The sequence below is a fragment of the Symphalangus syndactylus genome, chromosome 20 (assembly GCF_028878055.3).
Source record: "Symphalangus syndactylus isolate Jambi chromosome 20, NHGRI_mSymSyn1-v2.1_pri, whole genome shotgun sequence".
Lineage (NCBI taxonomy): Eukaryota > Metazoa > Chordata > Mammalia > Primates > Hylobatidae > Symphalangus > Symphalangus syndactylus.
Window position 1 is genome coordinate 61,588,853 of NC_072442.2, and position 21,653 is coordinate 61,610,505.

Consider the following 21,653-nt stretch of genomic DNA (forward strand, 5'->3'; position numbering starts at 1 on the left):
GAGCTCAACACCCACTTGGCTCAAGTCTAAACCTAAGAATAATGATAATGTAGAGGCTGCTAAGTTTATTGAGCATGTACTATGTGCCAGGTACTGTAGCTTATGCTTTTATAGCTCATTTGTAGTGTGCTACAATCCTATGAAGTACTAATAATTACCCCTATTTTACAGAAAAGGAAACCAAGGCACAGGTAGGTTATAGGGTGGCTAAGGGCACCCAGCTAGTGAGTAGGGGAACCTCCTTTCCAAGCACTATCATGCGGGTTGAAAAAGAGCAAAACGTCATGCAGCAGGGTCAGTTTGGGAGGAGGATGGCATCTTGGCTAGAAGCACATGTGACACACAGTTCTGTGACACTGGGTAGATCACTTAATCTGAAACTCAGTTTCCCCATCTGTACTTGAAAGGGCTAAGAAAGGATGTTTATATATAAATAAAGCTCAGCACAATGCCTGTCACGGAGTGAAGTGCTCACTGGCAGAGGCAATATTACTATTGGCGTTATTATTATTCATAGTTATTATTACTATTGGAAATGGAAAAAAAGTCCATTTGGCTGCAAATCAAAACCACAATGAGATATCATCTCACGCTAGTTAGAATGGCCATCATTAAAAAGTCAGGAAACAACAGGTGCTGGAGAGGATGTGGAGAAATAGGAACACTTTTACACTGTTGGTGGGAGTGTAAATTAGTTCAACCATTGTGGAAGACAGTGTGGCAATTCCTCAAGGATCTAGAACTAGAATTACCATTTGACCCAGCGATCCTATTACTGGGTGTATACCCAAAGGATTATAAATCATGCTACTATAAAGACATATGCACACATTTGTTTATTGCAGCACCATTCACAATAGCAAAGACTTGGAACCAGCCCAAATGTCCATCAATGATAGACTGGATTAAGAAAATGTGGCACATATACACCATGGAATACTATGCAGCCATAAAAAAGGATGAGTTCATGTCCTTTGCAGGGACATGGATGCAGCTGGAAACCATCATTCTGCACAAACTATCACAAGGACAAAAAAACCAAACACCGCATGTTCTCACTCAGATGGGAATTGAACAATGAGAACACTTGGACACAGGGTGGGGAACATCACACACTGAGGCCTGTCAGGGTGTGGGGGGCTGGGGGAGGGATAACATTAGGAGAAATATCTCATGTAAATGATGAGCTGATGGGTGCAGCAAACCAATGTGGCATATGTATACCTATGTATCAAACCTGCACCTTGTGCACACGTACCCTAGAACTTAAAGTATAATTTAAAAAAAATACAAAGAAAAGAAAAAGAGAGAGAAAAAAAGTCCATTTGGCATGTTTCAGACCAAGTGACCAGTCATCAATCAATTTTTCTTCATTGTATTCAAATTGTATTCATTTGGATATTTTGAAGTCATATAGACACCAACTAATATCTGTCACCCACTGTGTCATCGGATGGATCGGGTGACACTCAAATCAGTTGTGCAGGTAGTTCTGAGTGTGCAGACATTAGCCAACGTTGAGTCACCTCATGTTGCACGTGTTGGCTGAGTGGCTGCCTTTCCCCCTGCCAGGGAGAAACGCATTGGCATTGACCTGGTGCATGACACAGTGGAGCATGAGCTGATAAAGGAGGCTGAGATCATCCGGGGCATTATGGCTCTGCTGACCCGTACCTTGGAGGAGGCTTCCGAGCAGATTCGGTATGACTCTTCGGCCTGCCCTCCAAATCTCCACTGGGAATTTTGAGAAGAGGCAGTGTCCACAAAAGCTGGGCTCCATGGCACAGAAAGAAAGGGGTTCAACATTCCCACTCCCACTGTGTCCCCAGATCGCCCCAGCACTCAGGGTAAGAGCTGGCCACATCCCTCATACATGGCAGCCGCCCTCTGGTAAGGGTGGGGCTGGAGCTGGATTTCACCCTGGTTATAAACTGGAGGACCCACTGGAACCCACTGGTGAGGCTGACCCGTCACATATAGTAGGCTGCGATGGTGACATTGGAAAATGTCACAGTAGAAGGGAGAATCTCCAAGTCCATGTTTGGTTACGTTGATTTGTCACCAGGCATCAAATGGTATACGCATGAGTGTTGGGGTGATGGGTTGGGGGGGGTCAGCACCATCATCCTGCACCAGACCCAGCTGCAGCTTCACTTTCCAGGACCTCCCTGAGGACCTGTGGGTGCCACCTGGGCACTCCAGAGGCAGAAACCCAGTTTGCTTTCTCCCTTCAGGATGAACCGCTCTGCCAAGTACAATCTTGAGAAGGATTTGAAGGACAAGTTTGTGGCCCTGACCATAGATGGTATCTGCTTCTCACTCAACAACAACTCACCAAACATCAGATACTCTGAGAATGCCGTGAGGATTGAGCCAAAGTGAGTGGGCCTTACCATCTTCCTCCTTGTTGGTGATGTCCCAGTGCTTCTCAGACAGGCAAGACCTAGCGGCTCGTCCTTGCAGCTGGCTGAGAGCTTGGAAGTGGTGGGTTGGGGCAAAGACAGTGTTGAATGGTGACCTTCACATTGGGCCCAGAGGCTGCTGATCCTCCAGGTTAGGCCCACTAACTAAGAAAGTCTGACATAAAACCTTTAAACCGTGAAAGAATAAAACAATTTATTCCTTTATCTATACATGTTTTTAACAAGTAAAATAATCTAAAAATGTATAAAGAGCAAGTTAATTTTTCTCCTTTCCTTTTTTTTCTTTTTTTGAGGTGGAGTCTGGCTCTGTTGCCCAAGCTGGAGTGCAGTGGCACGAACTCGGCTCACTGCAAGCTCTGCCTACTGGGTTCACGCCATTCTCCTGCCTCAGCCTCCCGAGTAGCTGGGATTACAGGTGCCCACCACCATGCCCGGCTAATTTTTTGTATTTTTAGTAGAGACGGGGTTTCACCGTGTTAGCCAGGATGGTCTTGATCTCCTGACCTCATGATCTGCCCTCCTCAGCCTCCCAAAGTGCTGGGATTACAGGCATGAGCCACTGCGCCCAGCCTCCCCTTTCCATTTTTACATCCACTGAGATAACTGGTGTTAGCTGCATGTTCATACAAACATATGTACATATGCACTCACACACGTATGGTAAACTTTGTTTAGTTTATAAAAATGAGATGATACTATGTACCTTTTCTGTGACATCTAATTTGCATTTTTCAGTTAACATTATATCACAGCCTAACTCACTCTAATTTTTAAAACCTTCTGTTTGAAATAAAACATACATATAGAAAAACGCACAAGTTCGTAGCATTTTCATTGTGTTAGTTATCTTTTGCTGTATAATAAATTATCCCAAAACTTTGCAGCTTAAGACTATAAACATGTATTATCTCATGGTTCCTTGGGTGGGGAAGCCAGGACCTGTTCAACTGGGTGCCCCGGGCTCGGCGTCTTCTGAGGTTGTAGTCAAGCCAGGTGCCAGGGTTGCAATCCATCTGAAGGCTTGACCCGGGTAGGGTCCAATTCCAAGCTGATTGTGGGTGATGGTGGGCCTTGGTTCCTTACCTTGTGAATTTCACCATGGGGTGTCCCATGACATGGCAACTGGTTTCTCCCATAATGAGTGATCCGAGAGAGAGAGAGAGAGAGAGAGAGAGAGAGAGAACCGATGACAGAAGCCACAGTCTTTTTTATATCCTAATCCCAGAAGTGACATCCTTCTATTTATCAGAAGCAAGTCAATAAATTCATCCCAAACTCAAGGCGAGGGGATTACACAAAGGCATGAACACCAGGAGGGGGGATCACTAAGGGCCATCTCAGAGGCTGCCTCTAATCACAAACTGAACAAGCCTCATATCACCACCAGGTCCAGAAAGAAAACATTATCACCATCCCTATCATCCTGTCCTCTTCCAATCAATAGTCCCTCCCTCCATCCTGAAGGTAATAACTTTCCTGACTTGTAATAGGGTGGTTTTGCCTGCTTTTCATTAAACAGCATTATATACTAGATATGTGTGTGTGTATGTGTGTGTGTGTCTGGTTTCTTCCAATTAACATTATTTTGAAGTTCATCAGTGTCATTCCAGAAGATAGTTCCTCTTCAAATGAGTAATTTATTCACTTGTTTATTTAAATCTGTATAGATGGATGGTTTCTATTTTATTCAGTGTAATCTATTACATTAGTATTTATTTTGATGCTCAAATTTTCTCTAGCTGAGCATTCTCACCCAACTTACTTCATTTTTCTGAGCTCAGTTTCCCTCATCTGTAAAATGGGGATTAGAAAAGTTAGCTCACTTGGCCGTCATGAGGATTAAATGAGATAATGTCTGTAAGGTGCCAGCCCAATGCCAGAGTAGGGCGGTTGCCCAAAGTGACAGCTATTGATACCGACAGACCACTATTTGCTCTGCCTAGAGACAGGGTATCATTCTAGGTGCTTCTGATGAGAGGAAGGTGTAGCTCGTCCCTCTCTCCCAACCCCCTTCCCCACCCCAAATATGCTGTGAATGAAAGCGTGGGATCTGTTTCAGCTCCGTGAGTCTGGAAGACTGGTTGGACTTCTCCAGCACCAATGTGGAGAAGGCTGACAAGCAGCGGAACAACTCCCTGATGCTGAAAGCCCTGGTGGATCGAATCCTGTCCCAGACAGCCAATGATCTGCGCAAGCAGTGTGATGTGGTGGACACGGCATTCAAGAATGGGCTGAAGGATACCAAGGATGCCAGGGACAAGCTGGCTGTTCATCTGGCCAAGGTGAGGTCCCTTGAGGGAGCATGGAAGAAGAGCAGATTCAGGAGCTTTCACCATGGAAAACAAGAATGCCCCCTGGGCCAGACCGCTAGACTTCTGGGCTTGGGATATTGGGTTAACTTGTCGGTAAGGGTCACTCATATCTCTCCAGCTTAGCAGCAGGCTTTGCATTTTTGGGGACTGGAGTGGGACTTTGCCCCACTCTGGGTCTTCATTTTCACTCACTACTGCAGAGAACAGAAATGCAGACGACAGAGCCCTGAGGCAAGAGACGGGATGCTTAGGGGCTGGCTGCAGCTTTGTGCCTGGCTGTCTTCCCACTCCAGTTGCCATTTCTCCGTATGTGAAATACGGAAATGGACTACATGCTCTCACGTGTCCTTTAGGACTCTGAAGTTACAAGAGTTGATGTAGCCAGTTTTTCCAAACCCGGTTGGAGCTTTAGGACTCTAGCTGGTCGTTTCTCCTGGTTATCCAGCGTTGTGCTGGTAAACTGGCTCTCAGAGGGTGTTTTAGTCCACTTTCACACCACCGTAAAGAGCTACCCAAGACTGGGTAATTTATAAAGGAAAGAGGTTTAATTGACTCACAGTTCCACATGGCTGGGGAGACCTCAGGAAACTTACAGTCATGGCAGAAGGTGAAGGAGAAGCCAGCACCTTCTTCACAAGGCGGCAGGAGACAGAAAGAGTGCAGGGGAAACTGCCACTTTTAAAACCATCAGATCTCCTGAGAACTCCCTCACTATCATGAGAACAGCATGGGGGAAGCTGCCCCCATGACCCAATTACCTCCCACCAGATTCCTCCCTCAACATGTGGGGATTACAATGCAAGATGAGATTTGGGTGGGGACACAGAGCCAAACCATATCAGAGGGGGTTAGTATTTGTACTGCAAATACAAAGTGGGAGCATTTGTACTACAGATATCGGCAAATTCTACAGATTAGGGTCCTTCCTGTGGAATTTGTCGATGTCTGTAGTACAAGTACTCCCACATTGGTGGATTTCAAGCTACTCATTTCAGCAGGCCACTGTCAGCCCACCCTACACTTTACTGCTGGTGAAGCTGAAACAGAGAGGGGAAGGGCCCCAGGGCGGCAGGGTGGGAGTGGAGCCCAGGCCTTCTCAGCCCCTGAATCCCTGTCCTGCTGCCACATCCTGAATACTCCCTCCCAGAGCTCAGAGTCCAGTTGTGGACAAGATTTATTTCTGTGATGTGCAGGAGAAACCAGAGTATCATCGAGGGTGAAACTGCAATATTCAGCAAATGGAGAGGTAGATGAGCCTAGTGGAAATGGGTAGACATCAGAGCCAGATATCTTGGGTTTGAATCGTGGCTTCAACACTAGCTGTGTGACCTTAGGGAGACCCTGAAGCCCCCTGTTCCTTAGTTTCCTCCTTGATAAAATGGGGAGAAACAATAGTCTTCCTCAGCCAGAGTTAAGTTAGACAACTCATATAAAATATTTAGAACAGCGCCTGGCAATTATACATTTCACACACACACACACACACACACACACACACACAGAATTTGCATATATGATTAACATATAATATCATACATATAAATAATAAAAATTAGTTGATTGAGATGATGATGATGATAGCCAAAGAATAATCCAGAGACTTCCTGGTGGAATAAGAACTTAGTATAGGCCTTGAAAGATGGATCTGAGATAGGAGAGGGGTGAGGAGGGGAGAGCACTGAGAAGAGAAGAGAGGAAGAGAAGAGGCTAAGGAGCAGAAACAAAGACACACTGGTAATAAAACAATAAAATAAGATGTCACGGCCAGGCGCGATGGCTCACACCTGTAATCCCAGCATTTTGGGAGGCTGAGGCGGGTGGATCACCTGGGGTCAGAGGTTCAAGACCAGCCCGGCCAACATGGTGAAACCCTGTCTCTACTGAAAACACAAAAATTAGCTGGCTATGGTGGCGCATGCCTGTAATCCCAGCTATTTGGGAGGCTGAGGCAGGATAATTGCTTGAACCCAGGAGGCAGAGGTTGCAGTGAGCTGAGATTATGCCATTGCTATCCAGCCTGGGTGACAGTGTGAGACTCCGTCTCAAAAACAAAACAAACGAACAAAACCCACAGAATGTACAACGCAAACAGTGAACTCTAATGTAAACTGTGGACTTTAGTTAATAATAATATATCAATATTGGCTCACCAATTGTATTAATAATAAACGTACAACACTAATGGAAGATGCTAATAATTAGGAAAACCTGGGTAGGGGGAGAAAGCATATGGGAACTTTACTTTCTGCTCAATTTTCCTTTAAACCTAAAACGGCTCTAAAAAAATTGAAGACTATTACTTAAAAAAAAAATTCTTGTTTCACAGTCTGTACAAAAACAGGTTACAGACTGGATTTAGTTTGTAGGCCATAGTTTGCTGATTCTTGATCTCACTCATAGCAGTAGTAGTTTTATTATAAGTGTATTGTTATCCATGTATTTTGGATGGTTAAGGTACTTGTAAAATTTAAGAGATTTGGCGGGTGGAGCCAAGATGGCCAAATAGGAACAGCTCTGGTCTACAGCTCCCAGCCTGAGTGACACAGAAGACGGGTGATTTCTGCATTTCTGTTTGAGGTACCGGTTTCATCTCACTAGGGAGTGCCAAACAGTGGGTGCAGGACAGTCGGTGAAGCACAGTGTGCTAGAGCCGAAGCAGGGCGAGGCATTGCCTCACTTGGGAAGCGCAAGGGGTCAGGGGTAACAGGCGGCACCTGGAAAATCGGGTCAGCCCCACCCTAATACTGCGCTTTTCCAACGGGCCTGGAAAACAGCACACTAGGAGATTGTGTCCCACACCTGGCTCAGAGGGTCCTATGCCCACGGAGTCTCGCTGATTGCTAACACAGCAGTCTGAGATCAAACTGCAAGGCAGCAGCGAGGCTGGGGGAGGGGCGCCCGCCATTGCCCAGGCTTGCTTAGGTAAACAAGGCAGCCAGGAAGCTCTAACTCGGTGGAGCCCACCACAGCTCAAGGAGGCCTGCCTGCCTCTGTAGGCTCCACCTCTGGGGGCAGGGCACAGACAAACAAAAACTCAGCAGGAACCTCTGCAGACTTAAATGTCCCTGTCTGACTGACAGCTTTGAAGAGAGTAGTGGTTCTCCCAGCACGCAGCTGGATATCTGAGAACAGAGAGACTGCCTCCTAAAGTGGGTCCCTCACCCCCGAGCAGCCTAACTGGGAGGCACCCCCCAGTAGGGACAGACTGACACTTCACTCGGCCGGGTACTCCTCTGAGACAAAACTTCCAGAGGAACTATCAGACAGCTGAATTTGTGGTCTCACAAAAATCCGCTGTTCTGCAGCCACCGCTGCTGACACCCAGCCAAACAGGGTCTGGAGTGGACCTCTAGTAAAATCCAACAGACCTGCAGCTGAGGGTCCTGTCTGGTAGAAGGAAAACTAACAAACAGAAAGGACATCCACACCAAAATCCCATCGTACATCACCATCATCAAAGACCAAAAGTAGATAAAACCACAAAGATGGGGAAAAAACAGAGCAGAAAAACTGGAAACTCTAAAAAGCAGAGCACCTCTCCTCCTCCAAAGAACGCAGTTCCTCACCAGCAATGGAACAAAGCTGGACAGAGGATGACTTTGACGAGTTGAGAGAAGAAGGCTTCAGACGATCAAACTACTCCGAGCTACAGGAGGAAATTCAAAACAATAGCAAAGAAGTTAAAAACTTTGAAAAAAAATTAGACGAATGGATAACTAGAATAACCAATGGAGAGAAGGGCTTAAAGGAGCTGATGGAGCTGAAAGCCAAGTATCAAGAACTACGTGAAGATTGCAGAAGCCTCGGTAGCAGAAGCGATCAACTGGAAGAAAGGGTATCGCTGATGGAAGATGCAATGAATGAAATGAAGCGAGAAGGGAAGTTTAGAGAAAAAAGAATAAAAAGAAATGAACAAAGCCTCCAAGAAATTTAGGACTATGTGAAAAGACCAAACCTACGTCTGATTGGTGTACCTGAAAATGATGGGGAGAATGGAAAGAAGTTGGAAAACACTCTGCAAGATATTATCCAGGAGAACTTCCCCAATCTAGCAAGACAGGCTAACATTCAGATTCAGGAAATACAGAGAGCGCCACAAAGATACTCCTCGAGAAGAGCAACTCCAAGACACATAATTGTCAGATTCACCAAAGTTGAAATGAAGGAAAAAATGTTAAGGGCAGCCAGAGAGAAAGGTCGGGTTACCCACAAAGGGAAGCCCATCAGACTAACAGCTGATCTCTTGGCAGAAACTCTACAAGCCAGAAGAGAGTGGGGGCCGATATTCAACATTCTTAAAGAAAAGAATATTCAACCCAGAATTTCATATCTGGCCAAACTAAGCTTCATAAGTGAAGGAGAAATAAAATACTTTACAGACAAGCAAACGCTGAGTGATTTTGTCACCACCAGGCCTGCCCTAAAAGAGCTCCTGGAGGAAGCACTAAACATGGAAAGGAACAACTGGTACCAGCCCCTGCAAAAACATGCTAAATTGTAAAGACCATCGAGGCTAGGAAGAAACTGCATCAACTAACGAGCAAAATAACCAAGTAACATCATAATGAAAGGATCAGATTCACACATAACAATATTAACGTTAAATGTAAATGGCTAAATGCTCCAATTAAAAGACACAGACTGGCAAACTGGATAAGGAGTCACGACCCATCAGTGTGCTGTATTCAGGAAACCCATCTCACGTGCAGAGACACACATAGACTCAAAATAAAGGGATGGAGGAAGATCTATCAAGCAAATGGAAAACAAAAAAAGGCAGGGGTTGCAATCCTAGTCTCTGATAAAATAGACTTTAAACCAACAAAGATCAAAAGAGACAAAGAAGGCCATTACATAATGGTAAAGGGATCAATTCAACAAGAAGAGCTAACTATCCTAAATATATATGCACCCAACACAGGAGCACCCAGATTCATAAAGCAAGTCCTGAGTGACCTACAAAGGGACTTAAACCCCCACACAATAATAATGGGAGATTTTAACACCCCACTGTCAACATTAGACAGATCAACAAGACAGAAAGTTAACAAGGATATCCAGGAATTGAACTCAGCTCTGCACAAAGTGGAGCTAATAGACATCTACAGAACTCTCCACCCCAAATCAACAGAATATACATTTTTTTCAGCACCACACCACACCTATTCCAAAATTGACCACATAGTTGGAAGTAAAGCTCTCCTCAGCAAATGTAAAAGAACAGAAATTATAACAAACTGTCTCTCAGACCACAGTGCAATCAAACTAGAACTCAGGATTAAGAAACTCACTCAAAACCGCTCAACTACATGGAAACTGAACAACCTGCTCCTGAATGACTATTGGGTACATAATGAAATGAAGGCAGAAATAAAGATGTTCTTTGAAACCAATGAGAACAAAGACACAACATACCAGAATCTCTGGGACACATTCAAAGCAGTGTGTAGAGGGAAATTTATAGCACTAAATGCCCACAAGAGAAAGCAGTAAAGATCCAAAATTGACACCCTAACATCACAATTAAAAGAACTAGAAAAGCAAGAGCAAACACATTCAAAAGCTAGCAGAAGGCTAGAAATAACTAAAATCAGAGCAGAACTAAAGGAAATAGAGACACAAAAAACCCTTCAAAAAATTAATGAATCCAGGAGCTGGTTTTTTGAAAAGATCAACAAAATTGATAGACCACTAGCAAGACTAATAAAGAAGAAAAGAGAGAAGAATCAAATAGATGCAATAAAAAATGAAAAAGGGGATATCACCACTGATCCCACAGAAATACAATCTACCATCAGAGAATACTACAAACACCTCTATGCAAATAAACTGGAAAATCTAGAAGAAATGGATAAATTCCTCGACAAATACACCCTCCCAAGACTAAACCAGGAAGAAGTTGAATCTCTGAATAGATCAATAACAGTTTCTGAAATTGTGGCAATAATCAATAGCTTACCAACCAAAAAGAGTCCAGGACCTGATGGATTCACAGCCGAATTCTACCAGAGGTACAAGGAGGAACTGGTACCATTCCTTCTGAAACTATTCCAATCGATAGAAAAAGAGGGAATCCTCCCTAACACATTTTATGAAGCCAGCATCGTCCTGATACCAAAGCCTGGCAGAGACATAACCAAAAAAGAGAATTTCAGACCAATATCCTTGATGAACATTGATGCAAAAATCCTCAGTAAAATACTGGCAAACCGAATCCAGCAGCACATCAAAAAGCTTATCCACCATGATCAAGTGGGCTTCATCCCTGGGATGCAAGGCTGATTCAAAATACGCAAATCAATAAATGTAATCCAGCATATAAACAGAACCAAAGACAAAAACCACATGATTATCTCAATAGATGCAGAAAAGGCCTTTGGCAAAATTCAACAATTCATGCTAAAAACTCTCAATAAATTAGGTATTGATGGGATGTATCTCAAAATAATAAGAGCTATCTATGACAAACCCACAGCCAATATAATACTGAATGGGCAAAAACTGGAAGCATTCCCTTTGAAAACTGGCACAAGACAGGGATGCCCTCTCTCACCACTCCTATTTAACATAGTGTTGGAAGTTCTGGCCAGAGCAATCAGGCAGGAGAAGGAAATAAAAGATATTCAATTAGGAAAAGAGGAAGTCAAATTGTCCCTGTTTGCAGATGACATGATTGTATATCTAGAAAACCCCATCGTCTCAGCCCAAAATCTCCTTAAGCTGATTAGCAACTTCAGCAAAGTCTCAGGATACAAAATCAATGTACAAAAATCACAAGCATTCTTGTACACCAATCACAGACAGAGAGCCAAATCATGAGTGAACTCCCATTCACAATTGCTTCAAAGAGAATAAAATACCTAGGAATCCAACTTACAAGGGATGTGAAGGACCTCTTCAAGGAGAACTACAAACCACTGCTCAATGAACTAAAAGAGGACACAAACAAATGGAAGAACATTCCATGCTCATGGGTTGGAAGAATCAATATCGTGAAAATGGCCATACTGCCCAAGGTAATTTATAGATTCAATGCCATCCCCATCAAGCTACCAATGACTTTCTTCACAGAATTGCAAAAAACTACTGTAAAGTTCATATGGAACCAAAAAAGAGCCCGCATTGCCAAGTCAATCCTAAGCCAAAAGAACAAAGCTGGAGGCATCACGCTACCTGACTTCAAACTATACTACAAGGCTACAGTAACCAAAACAGCAGGTACTGGTACCACAACAGAGACATAGATCAATGGAACAGAACAGAGCCCTCAGAAATGATGCCGCATAGCTACAACTATCTGATCTTTGACAAACCTGACAAAAACAAGCAATGGGGGAAAGGATTCTCTATTTAATAAATGGTGCTGGGAAAACTGGCTAGCCATATGTAGAAAGCTGCAACTGGATCCCTTCCTTACACCTTATACAAAAATTAATTCAAGATGGATTAAAGACTTAAATGTTAGACCTAAAACCATTAAAATCCTACAAGAAAACCTAGGCAATACCATTCAGGACATAGGCGTGGGCAAGGACTTCATGTCTAAAACACCAAAAGCAATGGCAACAAAAGCCAAAATCGACAAATGGGATCTCATTAAACTAAAGAGCTTCTGCACAGCAAAAGAAACTACCATCAGAGTGAACAGGCAACCTACAGAATGGGAGAAAATTTTTGCAACCTACTCATCTGACAAAGGGCTAATATCCAGAATCTACAATGAACTCAAACAAATTTACAAGAAAAAAACAAACAACCCCATCAAAAAGTGGGCAAAGGACATGAACAGACACTTCTCAAAAGAACACATTTATGCAGCCAAAAAACACATGAAGAAATGCTCATCATCACTGGCCATCAGAGAAACACAAGTCAAAACCACAGTGAGATACCATCTCACACCAGTTAGAATGGCCATCATTAAAAATTCAGGAAACAACAGGCGCTGGAGAGGATGTAGAGAAATAGGAACACTTTTACTTTTACACTGTTGGTGGGACTGTAAACTAGTTCAACCATTGTGGAAGTCAGTGTGGCGATTCCTCAGGGATCTAGAACTAGAAATTCCATTTGACCCAGCCATCTCATTACTGGGTATATACCCAAAGGACTATAAATCATGCTGCTATAAAGACACATGCACACGTATGTTTATTGCGGCACTATTCACAATAGCAAAGAGTTGGAACCAACCCAAATGTCCAACAACGATAGACTGGATTAAGAAAATGTGGCACATATACACCATGGAATACTATGCAGCCATAAAAAATGATGAGTTCATGTCCTTTGTAGGGACATGGATGAAACTGGAAAACATCATTCTCAGTAAACTATCGCAAGGACAAAAAACCAAACACCGCATGTTCTCACTCATAGGTGGGAATTGAACTATGAGAACTCATGGACACAGGAAGGGGAACATCACACTCCGGGGACTGTTGTGGGGTGGGGGGAGGGGGGAGGGACAGCATTAGGAGATATACCTAATGCTAAATGACGAGTTAATGGGTGCAGCAAAACAGCATGGCACATGGATACACATATGTAACAAACCTGCACATTGTGCACATGTACCCTAAAACCTAAAGTATAATAATAAAAAAGAATGGCAATGAAAGGTAAAAAAAAAAAAAAAAAAGAGAGATTTGGCCTGTTTTTTAAAAATTTCTTTAAAATATATAATTAAATAATTGTTTTAGCCTTATGATTTTGGTTGAAACTTTAAATTTGAAGATAGCATTAGAATATTTAAGAAAATTTAAAACACCGTTTTTTTTTTTACTAATTTATTAGATTGACAAGTCTAAGAACTCCAGAAGGTCTTATTTGCTAAGATAATTCAAATATTTTAAAAAGTTATATATCAAATTTATAAATGCTGCTTTAAATAAATATTCAAAGGACTTTAAGTAAGTTTGAAGTGGGAGCAATTATTAGTCGAAATCAGCTTAAAGTAATTGCTAATATCTGCTAAATTTAAAAATAGCATATCTGTGAACTGGACTTATGAAAACTTTAAGAAGTGTTTAAAAAGGAGCTTAAGAAAGCCAAGTGCAATTTCTGGACCTCATTGGGATGTAATTTGGACAAACCAACTCTACCAAAATATATGGAACGATTGGTGAAATTTGATCACTAAATATTAAAGAATAAGTTTTTTGGTGTGATAAAGGTATTGTGGTTATGTCAAAAGAAAAAAAAGAATCCTATGCTTAGAAATACACACTCAAATATTTAAGTGAAATATTTAACTAAAAGGACATAATATCTGGGATTAGTTTTAAAATAACTAAGCTGATGGACAGGAGTATAGATGAAGCAAGACTGGCCACGCACTGCTCATTGCTGAAACTGACGATGAGTATGCAAGGTTCCTTAGTCTATCTACTTTTGTGTATATTGCAAAAGTAGATGTACAAGTTTAAAAAAATGCTTAATGAAGAAATACATTTTAAACCAGTTAAATATTAATTTTGTTAAAACCAAGTAACTTAAAAGTAGTCTTTTTCTTTTCTTTTCTTTTTTTTCTGAGATGGAGTCTCACTCTGTCCCCCAGGCTAGAGTGCAGTGGCGCGATCTCGGCTCACTGCAACCTCCGTCTCCCGGGTTCAAGCAATTCTCCTGCCTCAGCCTCCTGAGTAGCTGGGATTACAGGTGTGTGCCACCACGCCAGCTAATTTTTGTATTTTTAGTAGAGTTGGGGTTTCACCGTCTTGGCAGGCTGGTCTCGATCTCCTGACCTCGTGATCTGCCTGCCTCGGCCTCCCAAAGTGCTGGGAGTATAGGTGTGAGCCACCGCATCTGGCCTAAAAGTAGTCTTTTTCTGTGCATAAAGTCACTCACAAAAATAACAACCAAACTCAGACCTAACTGCTCCTTCTTTCCCCAGGCTTCCAGAGGACAGAGCTGGTGCTAGCAGGGTAGGAGTGGTGAGGAAATAGGGCAGCTTTCTGCTCATGATACAAAGGTACCCTGTACCAAGGTGAGCAGGCGGCTTTGAGCAGTAGTGAGATCCCCACGCTGGCCAGGCCTTTGCTGAGGGCATTCTCCTGTGGGTAGATGAGGTGACAATGGCCCGTCCTGTCCCTTGAGTCCATAAGGTTCTAAGTCTTTTGTGACCTTGCCCACCAGCAATCACTGCTTTAGGGAAGAGAGATCAGACTCACTCTGGCATGCTGCTGAAGAAGAAATCTGAGGTTCCCTCTTCCGAAGATCACAACCCATCTGCTGTCAGCTGTTGAGTTTTGAGGAGCACAGCTTGACCTCACCTACTCTAATCCTTTTTGTAAGGTCATGGAAGAGATTGCTTCCCAGGAGAAAAATATTGAAGCTCTTGAAAAAGCCATCCTTGACCAAGAAGGGCCAGCCAAGGTGGCTCATACGCGCTTGGAGACCAGGACACACCGGCCGAACGTGGAGCTGTGTCGTGATGTCGCACAGTATAGGCTAATGAAGGAGGTTCAAGAGATCACCCACAACGTTGCAAGGTAGGCTAGCAGCCAGTGGGCAGAGGCCGTTCGGGTCTCAATCCCAACCTGGATTTCAAGCAGAGGCTAGATAGTGACCAGCAGGGTGAATGAAGCCGGCCTGCTCTGTAATGCTTGAGGAATGCCCCCTAGAGGGCAGCCTCCACCACCTCCGGCCAAAATGGTTGCCTTGGAGAAAATGGATCCCAATATTGAATGATTCTCAAGAAGCCCAAATCCAGATGTTTAGGTCAAATCTGCAGTTTTAAACATCAGCATTTCATAAGGTGTCTACGTCATGAATCTGGCCTGTGGCCACCAAATTGAAATCTCTGTCTTTTTTTTTTTTTCATGGTCTTTTCAGTATGCATTTTATTCTAAAATTAGTGAGATCTCTGTCTTCGGGAGGAGAGAGGAAGGGGAAGAGCACATATCAATTTGGCTCCTGCACTGAACACTGGGGAACATTCTTTCCCTTGAAAAAGCAATGCATAGAGAGAAATTATTCTCTTCTGTTCTTCCCTTTCTCCTAGATTAAAGGAAACTTTAGCCCAAGCTCAGGCAGAGCTGAGAGGGCTGCATCGCAGACAGCTTGCCCTGCAGGAGGAGATCCAGGTCAAAGAGAACACCATTTATATCGATGAAGTGCTGTGTATGCAGATGAGGAAATCCATCCCACTTCGGGATGGGGAAGACCATGGGGTCTGGGCCGGGGGCCTCCGCCCTGATGCTGTCTGCTAATAGTAAGGCTAGTTCCAATTCTCATTAAACCATATAATAAACAGTAGTTAGAGTAGTACAGACCTCTCATTTCAGGCTGGCAGGGCCTCTAGCCAGCCTGCTGCAACCTCTTGGCTGGCATTCCAAGCCTGCTCAGGGGGCTGATTTTGGGGCAAGTTTCTTTTCTTATGCTGGCGTGGTGTTTGCCTAACAATTCAACTCCATATTTTAGCACAGGCCACTCTTATAATATCACAGGACTTGGGGCCCCAGGACAGGGTTTCAGTTCAGATTCAATTCAATAAAGTAGTTGGGCTGGATCACGTATGTAGACCATGCCCCTCTTGCTCATGAGATGGGATGCTAACCTTTCTCTTGGCTCGCAAAATTTCTTTTCTCTAGAAAATAATGTGTTTTTTTTTACTCTGAAATACTCAAATAACATAAAGAAAAAAAAATTCCATTCATGCCATGGGTTCAAGTCAATGGTTAAGACTGTAGGTTCTGGAGTCTGCCATCTGCGTATAGGACCTCCAATCGTCCCTACTCACAGGGCTATGGGGGCGTTGAATGAGATCACCTCCGTAAAGGGCTTCACACTGAGCCTGTATCATGGGGCAGTGAGTGTTTAATGAATGTGAGCCATTGTGAGCAGTGCCACCCTATACCAACATAATTTCTGCACAATTGTACTCGTGGCATAAACTCAATTTCAGGATTATTTTTTTCCTTCACTGCTAATTATTGCAAGCCTTTGTTCATGTTGCTAAATTGTCTTTATAATTATTTTAATGGTTACGTACCTCTTTACAAGTTTTCAGCAAGACTGTTTTATATACTTACTGTTTCTTTTCCAAAAAGAGCTCTACTTGTGGGAGGTTGCCTTCCGCTGAGCTGCAGCAGGTCAGAGATCTATGTGGGCAACTGTCAAAGGAAGACCTTTGCTGTGGGAAACTGCTCATTCGTTCCTTATTCCGCTAACACCGAAGGAACACCTTCCAAGGATGAGGCTTACCATCTCAGCACCATGTGCGAAGCTGCTGCTACACTCTGCTAACATTTGGTTCCCTGATGCTTTCAGACACCTGATGGTGTGGGGCTCAGGAGACCTAGCTTCTAGTTCCAGCACTGCCAGGAAAGTTTCTCTCCTTCCTTAGGGCCACCTGGAAAGTAAGGAATGGACTATATCGTCTGGAACTCTTCCTAACCTTGCTGTTCCCTGAATCTGGCTGTCTAGCTGCACATATGGTGTCATAGGGCACAATGATAATTCAGAGTGTGGGCCTAATTCCTGGGAGCTTTGCAATCTAGGTGCTCCTTGGTTCAGAGACTCTTTGCCATCAGAAAGGGATGTTCCCAATCTGGGATGGAGAAACCCCCTTTGAGGCCAAAAGCACTGGCTTAATTCTGTTAATTCTGATTTATGCTACCCCAGTGCTGAACGTGTCCTCTCAGAGTGCTCAGCAAATACACAGCCCTTCCCATGCCCCAATCAAGGAGGGAGGCCCCTCTCTGCTCACTGGGAAGCCTCTGGGTGCTCTTCTGCTCTGGCTCGGAGGAGTCCAAATAGGCCTTCCCAGCTCACTGGGCAGACCTCAGAGTTCCTGCTAACTTAGCAGGGTTATGAGGTCTGTGCCAGAGGATGTGGCCAGCAGGGCGTGAAGACATTGGGCAAAATCCTTCCTTGTGAATACAGCTCTCAGAGGCAGCCAGGCTCAGTGGTGGATTCAGAGCTCAGGCTCTGCAGGGAGATGTGATTCAGATCAGCTGGTGGATCAGTTCCACGCTCTCCCTGTGGTGTGATCCCCGCCAAGTTACTCAACTGCCCCGAGCTTCAGTTGCCTAATCTGTAAATAAGACTAATAAAGCCTAGATTGGCGAGATAACGTGTGGAAGGCTCTCAACATAGTTCTGGAACACGCTGCTTTTAAGGGAAATGTGATTTTGATTATGGTTGAGGCCATTTCTCAACATGTAGACACAAAATGCGGAAACATCTAAGATTTCAAGAAATCAATGTTTTGTTAGTAAACCTGCTCATGCAATTCCTAGGTCTTATTGGGTATCAGCGTGTTTCACAAATGAAATCTGGTCTTAGCCTGTGTTTCATGAAGGACATTTGCAATTAGCCTTTGTAGCTACTGATGAAGGCCACCCTGTTCCATACCCCTCTGACCCATCCAAGCCAGATATCTTTTCAAAATGAAACACAACTTTCTTCATAGATAATACAAAATTTATTTTTAAATACCATCACTTAAATTGGGAGTCATTTAAACTTGAATTTTCTTAACGTAGAACCAAAGTTGAACATGTCTATAATCCACATAATTAAAAGAAACACAGGAGCAAAGTTTCTGTCTCTTCCGTGGTTCATTTGGCAGTGATGAGTGGGAATCCTCCCGGCTAGCACAGGATTTTGCACGCTGGGAAAATCTCCGGAAGGTTGTTTTTCTCCCAGAGTACCCAAGCTAGGTAGTTCTCTGTTCTGTGGATTCTGTTGCCTGCCACTCACCCTAACCCAGAGAGTCCACGTCTTGTCATTTTTGCCCTCCACCACCACTCTAGCATGCTCTGGGGGTGCCAGGGTTGGGAGTGACAAGGTCAGAACCCCCCTCCCAGGGGAGCAGGATCATATTTGGGTAACAGTAATGAGTAATGGTATTAGAACCCACCTTTGGTTCCCATGCAGTCTGGGCTCCATTTAAACGTAGTTTCTCGTTCATTCATGCCCAGCCCTGATTCTTTCATGACTCAATTTTTCTGTGGCTTATGTAGGTATGACACAACCTCAGGCCATCCCAGATAATTGACTGATGGGCAACAATAGTGACGACCTGTCACACTCAGCTGTGATCCACAGTTCATAAAGTGACTTCTTGTATATTTTCTCACCAAATCTTTACAAAAACCTGAAGAGGCTGGTATGATTACTAGCTCCATTTTATAGATGAGATGCTGGCCTTTATGTCAGATAGACCAAGGTTCAAATCCTGGCTCACTCTTCCTCTTACTGTGTGACCTAGGGTAAGTTGCTTAGCCTCTCTGTGCCTCTGTTCTGTTATCTCAGAGTCATGAGGCCTACACTGTCCTTGTGATCCACATAGCCCTTTTCTGGTGTAGCCCTTTGCCATCCCAGGTTCTGGGATAGAGGAGGCTAGTGAGATTCTTGTGGTTTCCAATAAATGTTCTTATAGCTTACTGTCGACAAGTGCAGATACCTAAAGCTACAAAACTAACAAGAAATTAATAGGAACACTGATGCTGGATTCTGAGCTCCTTGTCACAAGGAATAAAGTACCTGATCATGAGTCAAGCTGGTATCTCCCTCCCCCAGGGCAAAACAGAGACCTATCCTTGCAGCTTCCTAGACCTGCTGGCTAACCCACTGGTCTCTTGTGCAAAGAGTCCTCTTTTGGGGGGAGAGGAAGGAAAGGGGGAGTGGATGAAAAACACAAGGAATGGAGGGCTCCACCTCAGATACTGGTGTTGCAAAGGACACACACTAGGGCAGGGCTGGTGGCCATACAGTCAACAGTCTCATGTAGTTAATTTATTTTTACAGGGCATAGGTAGTATTGAGGCAAACCAAGTCTGACTTACAGAAAATAGCCCAAGGAAGGAAAATAGGGAACTGGAAAGAAGAAAGTCTTTCAACTCTGCTTAATAAAGTGAAGAACTGGCTCCCACAATCTCACTTTAAGTCCATTGACTAGAATTCTAGCTTCCAAAGGTCACTCTGCTACTGGGATCTAGTTTCTGTGGCCACCTGATAAGGATGAGCTAACCTTTAACTGAGACCAGATCTGAAGTAAATTAGGTAAACATTCTTTGTTAATCACTGGCACTTGTGTTTTTCACAATGAGGCAACAGTGTTTAAGATCTGGCTTAAAGGCAACCATTTCCACTCTTGCAAAAAGGCTCCACATTTTCCAGGCTTTGATGAGAACTTCGACATAAACGTCAAACATAGTTCCCGCATCCAAACTGATTCTGAGGCTTTGTAAAACCTGCCAAAATAATAGTTCCAGATACATCCATAAATCATTGAAAACCATATTTAACAGAAAGAGAATAATCTTATTTAGGAGAATCATCATATACAGTCTACCTAACGCCACTGCTAAAATACTGGGAATGAACTTGGTCCATAAGAAAAGTACTTGGAGGCCTGGTGTGGTGGCTCACGCCTGTAATCCCAGCACTTTGGGAGGCCACGGTGGACAGATCATCCAAGGTCAGGAGTTCAAGACCAGCCTGGCCAACATGGTGAAACACCATGTCTACTAAAAAAAAAAATACGAAAATTATCCAGGTGTGGTGGTGGGTGCCTGTAATCCCAGCTACTCGGGAGGCTGAGACAGGAGAATTGCTTGAACCCAGGAGGCAGAGATTTCAGTGAGCCGAGATCACACCACTGCATTCCAGCCTGGGCAACAAAGAGAAAAACTCCATCTCAAAAAAAAAAAAAAAAAAAAAAAGAAAGAAAGAAAGCCACTCAGTCACAATCAATTGTTCTATTTGCTGCTACCTGAAGAAGACTAGTATGTTTAATTCAGAAGATAATTTTCCAAGTCTTTTTTTCTCTACATAAAATTTTTCTCAGCTAATTCTCCAAAGTTAGTGGTGTGATTTTTTATCCCTCCCAGTTGTTAATTTTATAATTGGAGAACCCCTTATATCACTTGTCCTTCTTGTGTGAAGATCTGGCACACAGAGTCAGCTGGGCTTTAAACTTGGGGGCTTCCACACCCTGGGAAAATGCCAACATCAGTCACTGTCTCAAACACCACCAGAAAAAACTCCTGAGAGATAATCAGTTGAAAAAATGAATATTAGAAACAATTTTAAATCCCACATGCAATTTCTCAGGCAAGTAAACAGTTCATTCTTGCATGGTGGCATTAATGGTGTCAATGTTAAATGAAAGCCAGTTAGAAACCGTAGGGTGTTATAGAACAATTAGGTACCTTAATCCATTGAAACAAGTAAGAGGAAAGTATAAACAGTCAAGTTCCTAGCTTATTGGCTCCTAAGATTCCTAATAGCCAGTGGGAGTGGAGAGGAAAGATTCCTCAGAGAGGACCCAGATCCTAGACTTATCTTCCTAAGAGCATGAAAAGTAAATCTGCATCCTTGTTCTCACCAAGTCAATGGCATGTGGCCACTTGCCAACTACCACAGTAATGGCTTGATTTATTCTTTTCCCTGGATCATCCCCTGAAAACAGATTAATGTTCAAAATTACAGAAGGGCTTAGACATTTAGGTGTGATGTTAGCATTTGGTCACATATTTGCTTGGGCTGTTTCTGCCGTAGGTAATCAACCTGATGGTATCAGAACCCAACTTTTGTTCCCGTGCAGTCTGGGCTCCATTTAAACGTAGTTTCTCGTTCATTCATGCCCATCCCTGATTCTTTCATGAGTCAGTTTTTCTGTGGCTTATGTAGGTATGACACAACCTCAGGCCATCCCAGATAATTGACTGATGGGCAACAATAGTGACGACCTGTCACACTCAGCTGTGATCCACAGTTCATAAAGTGACTTCTTGTATATTTTCTCACCAAATCTTTACAAAAACCTGAAGAGGCTGGTATGATTACTAGCTCCATTTTATAGATGAGATGCTGGCCTTTATGTCAGATACACGAGGGTTCAAATCCTGGCTCACTCTTCCTCTTACTGTGTGACCTAGGGTAAGTTGCTTAGCCTCTCTGTGCCTCT

At 43.5% G+C, this 21,653-nt stretch overlaps 1 protein-coding gene across 2 annotated transcripts in view; it reads left to right on the top strand.

The window, feature by feature from the left end:
* TEKT1 (tektin 1) overlaps nt 1-18,277 on the top strand; it is a 32,044-nt gene extending 13,767 nt beyond the window's left edge. The window contains exons 4-9 of one of the 2 annotated variants that reach the window (XM_063629604.1): nt 1,573-1,701; nt 2,235-2,378; nt 4,483-4,705; nt 15,029-15,225; nt 15,738-15,947; nt 16,786-18,277. In XM_063629604.1, coding sequence (XP_063485674.1) covers nt 1,573-1,701; nt 2,235-2,378; nt 4,483-4,705; nt 15,029-15,225; nt 15,738-15,945 — 901 coding nt within the window. In that variant the 3' untranslated portion in view covers nt 15,946-15,947; nt 16,786-18,277. Of the gene's footprint in view, nt 1-1,572; nt 1,702-2,234; nt 2,379-4,482; nt 4,706-15,028; nt 15,226-15,737; nt 15,992-16,785 lie in introns of those variants that run through there. The other variant, XM_055257968.1, reaches the window with a different exon arrangement.
* The last annotated feature ends 3,376 nt before the right edge of the window (nt 18,278-21,653 follow it).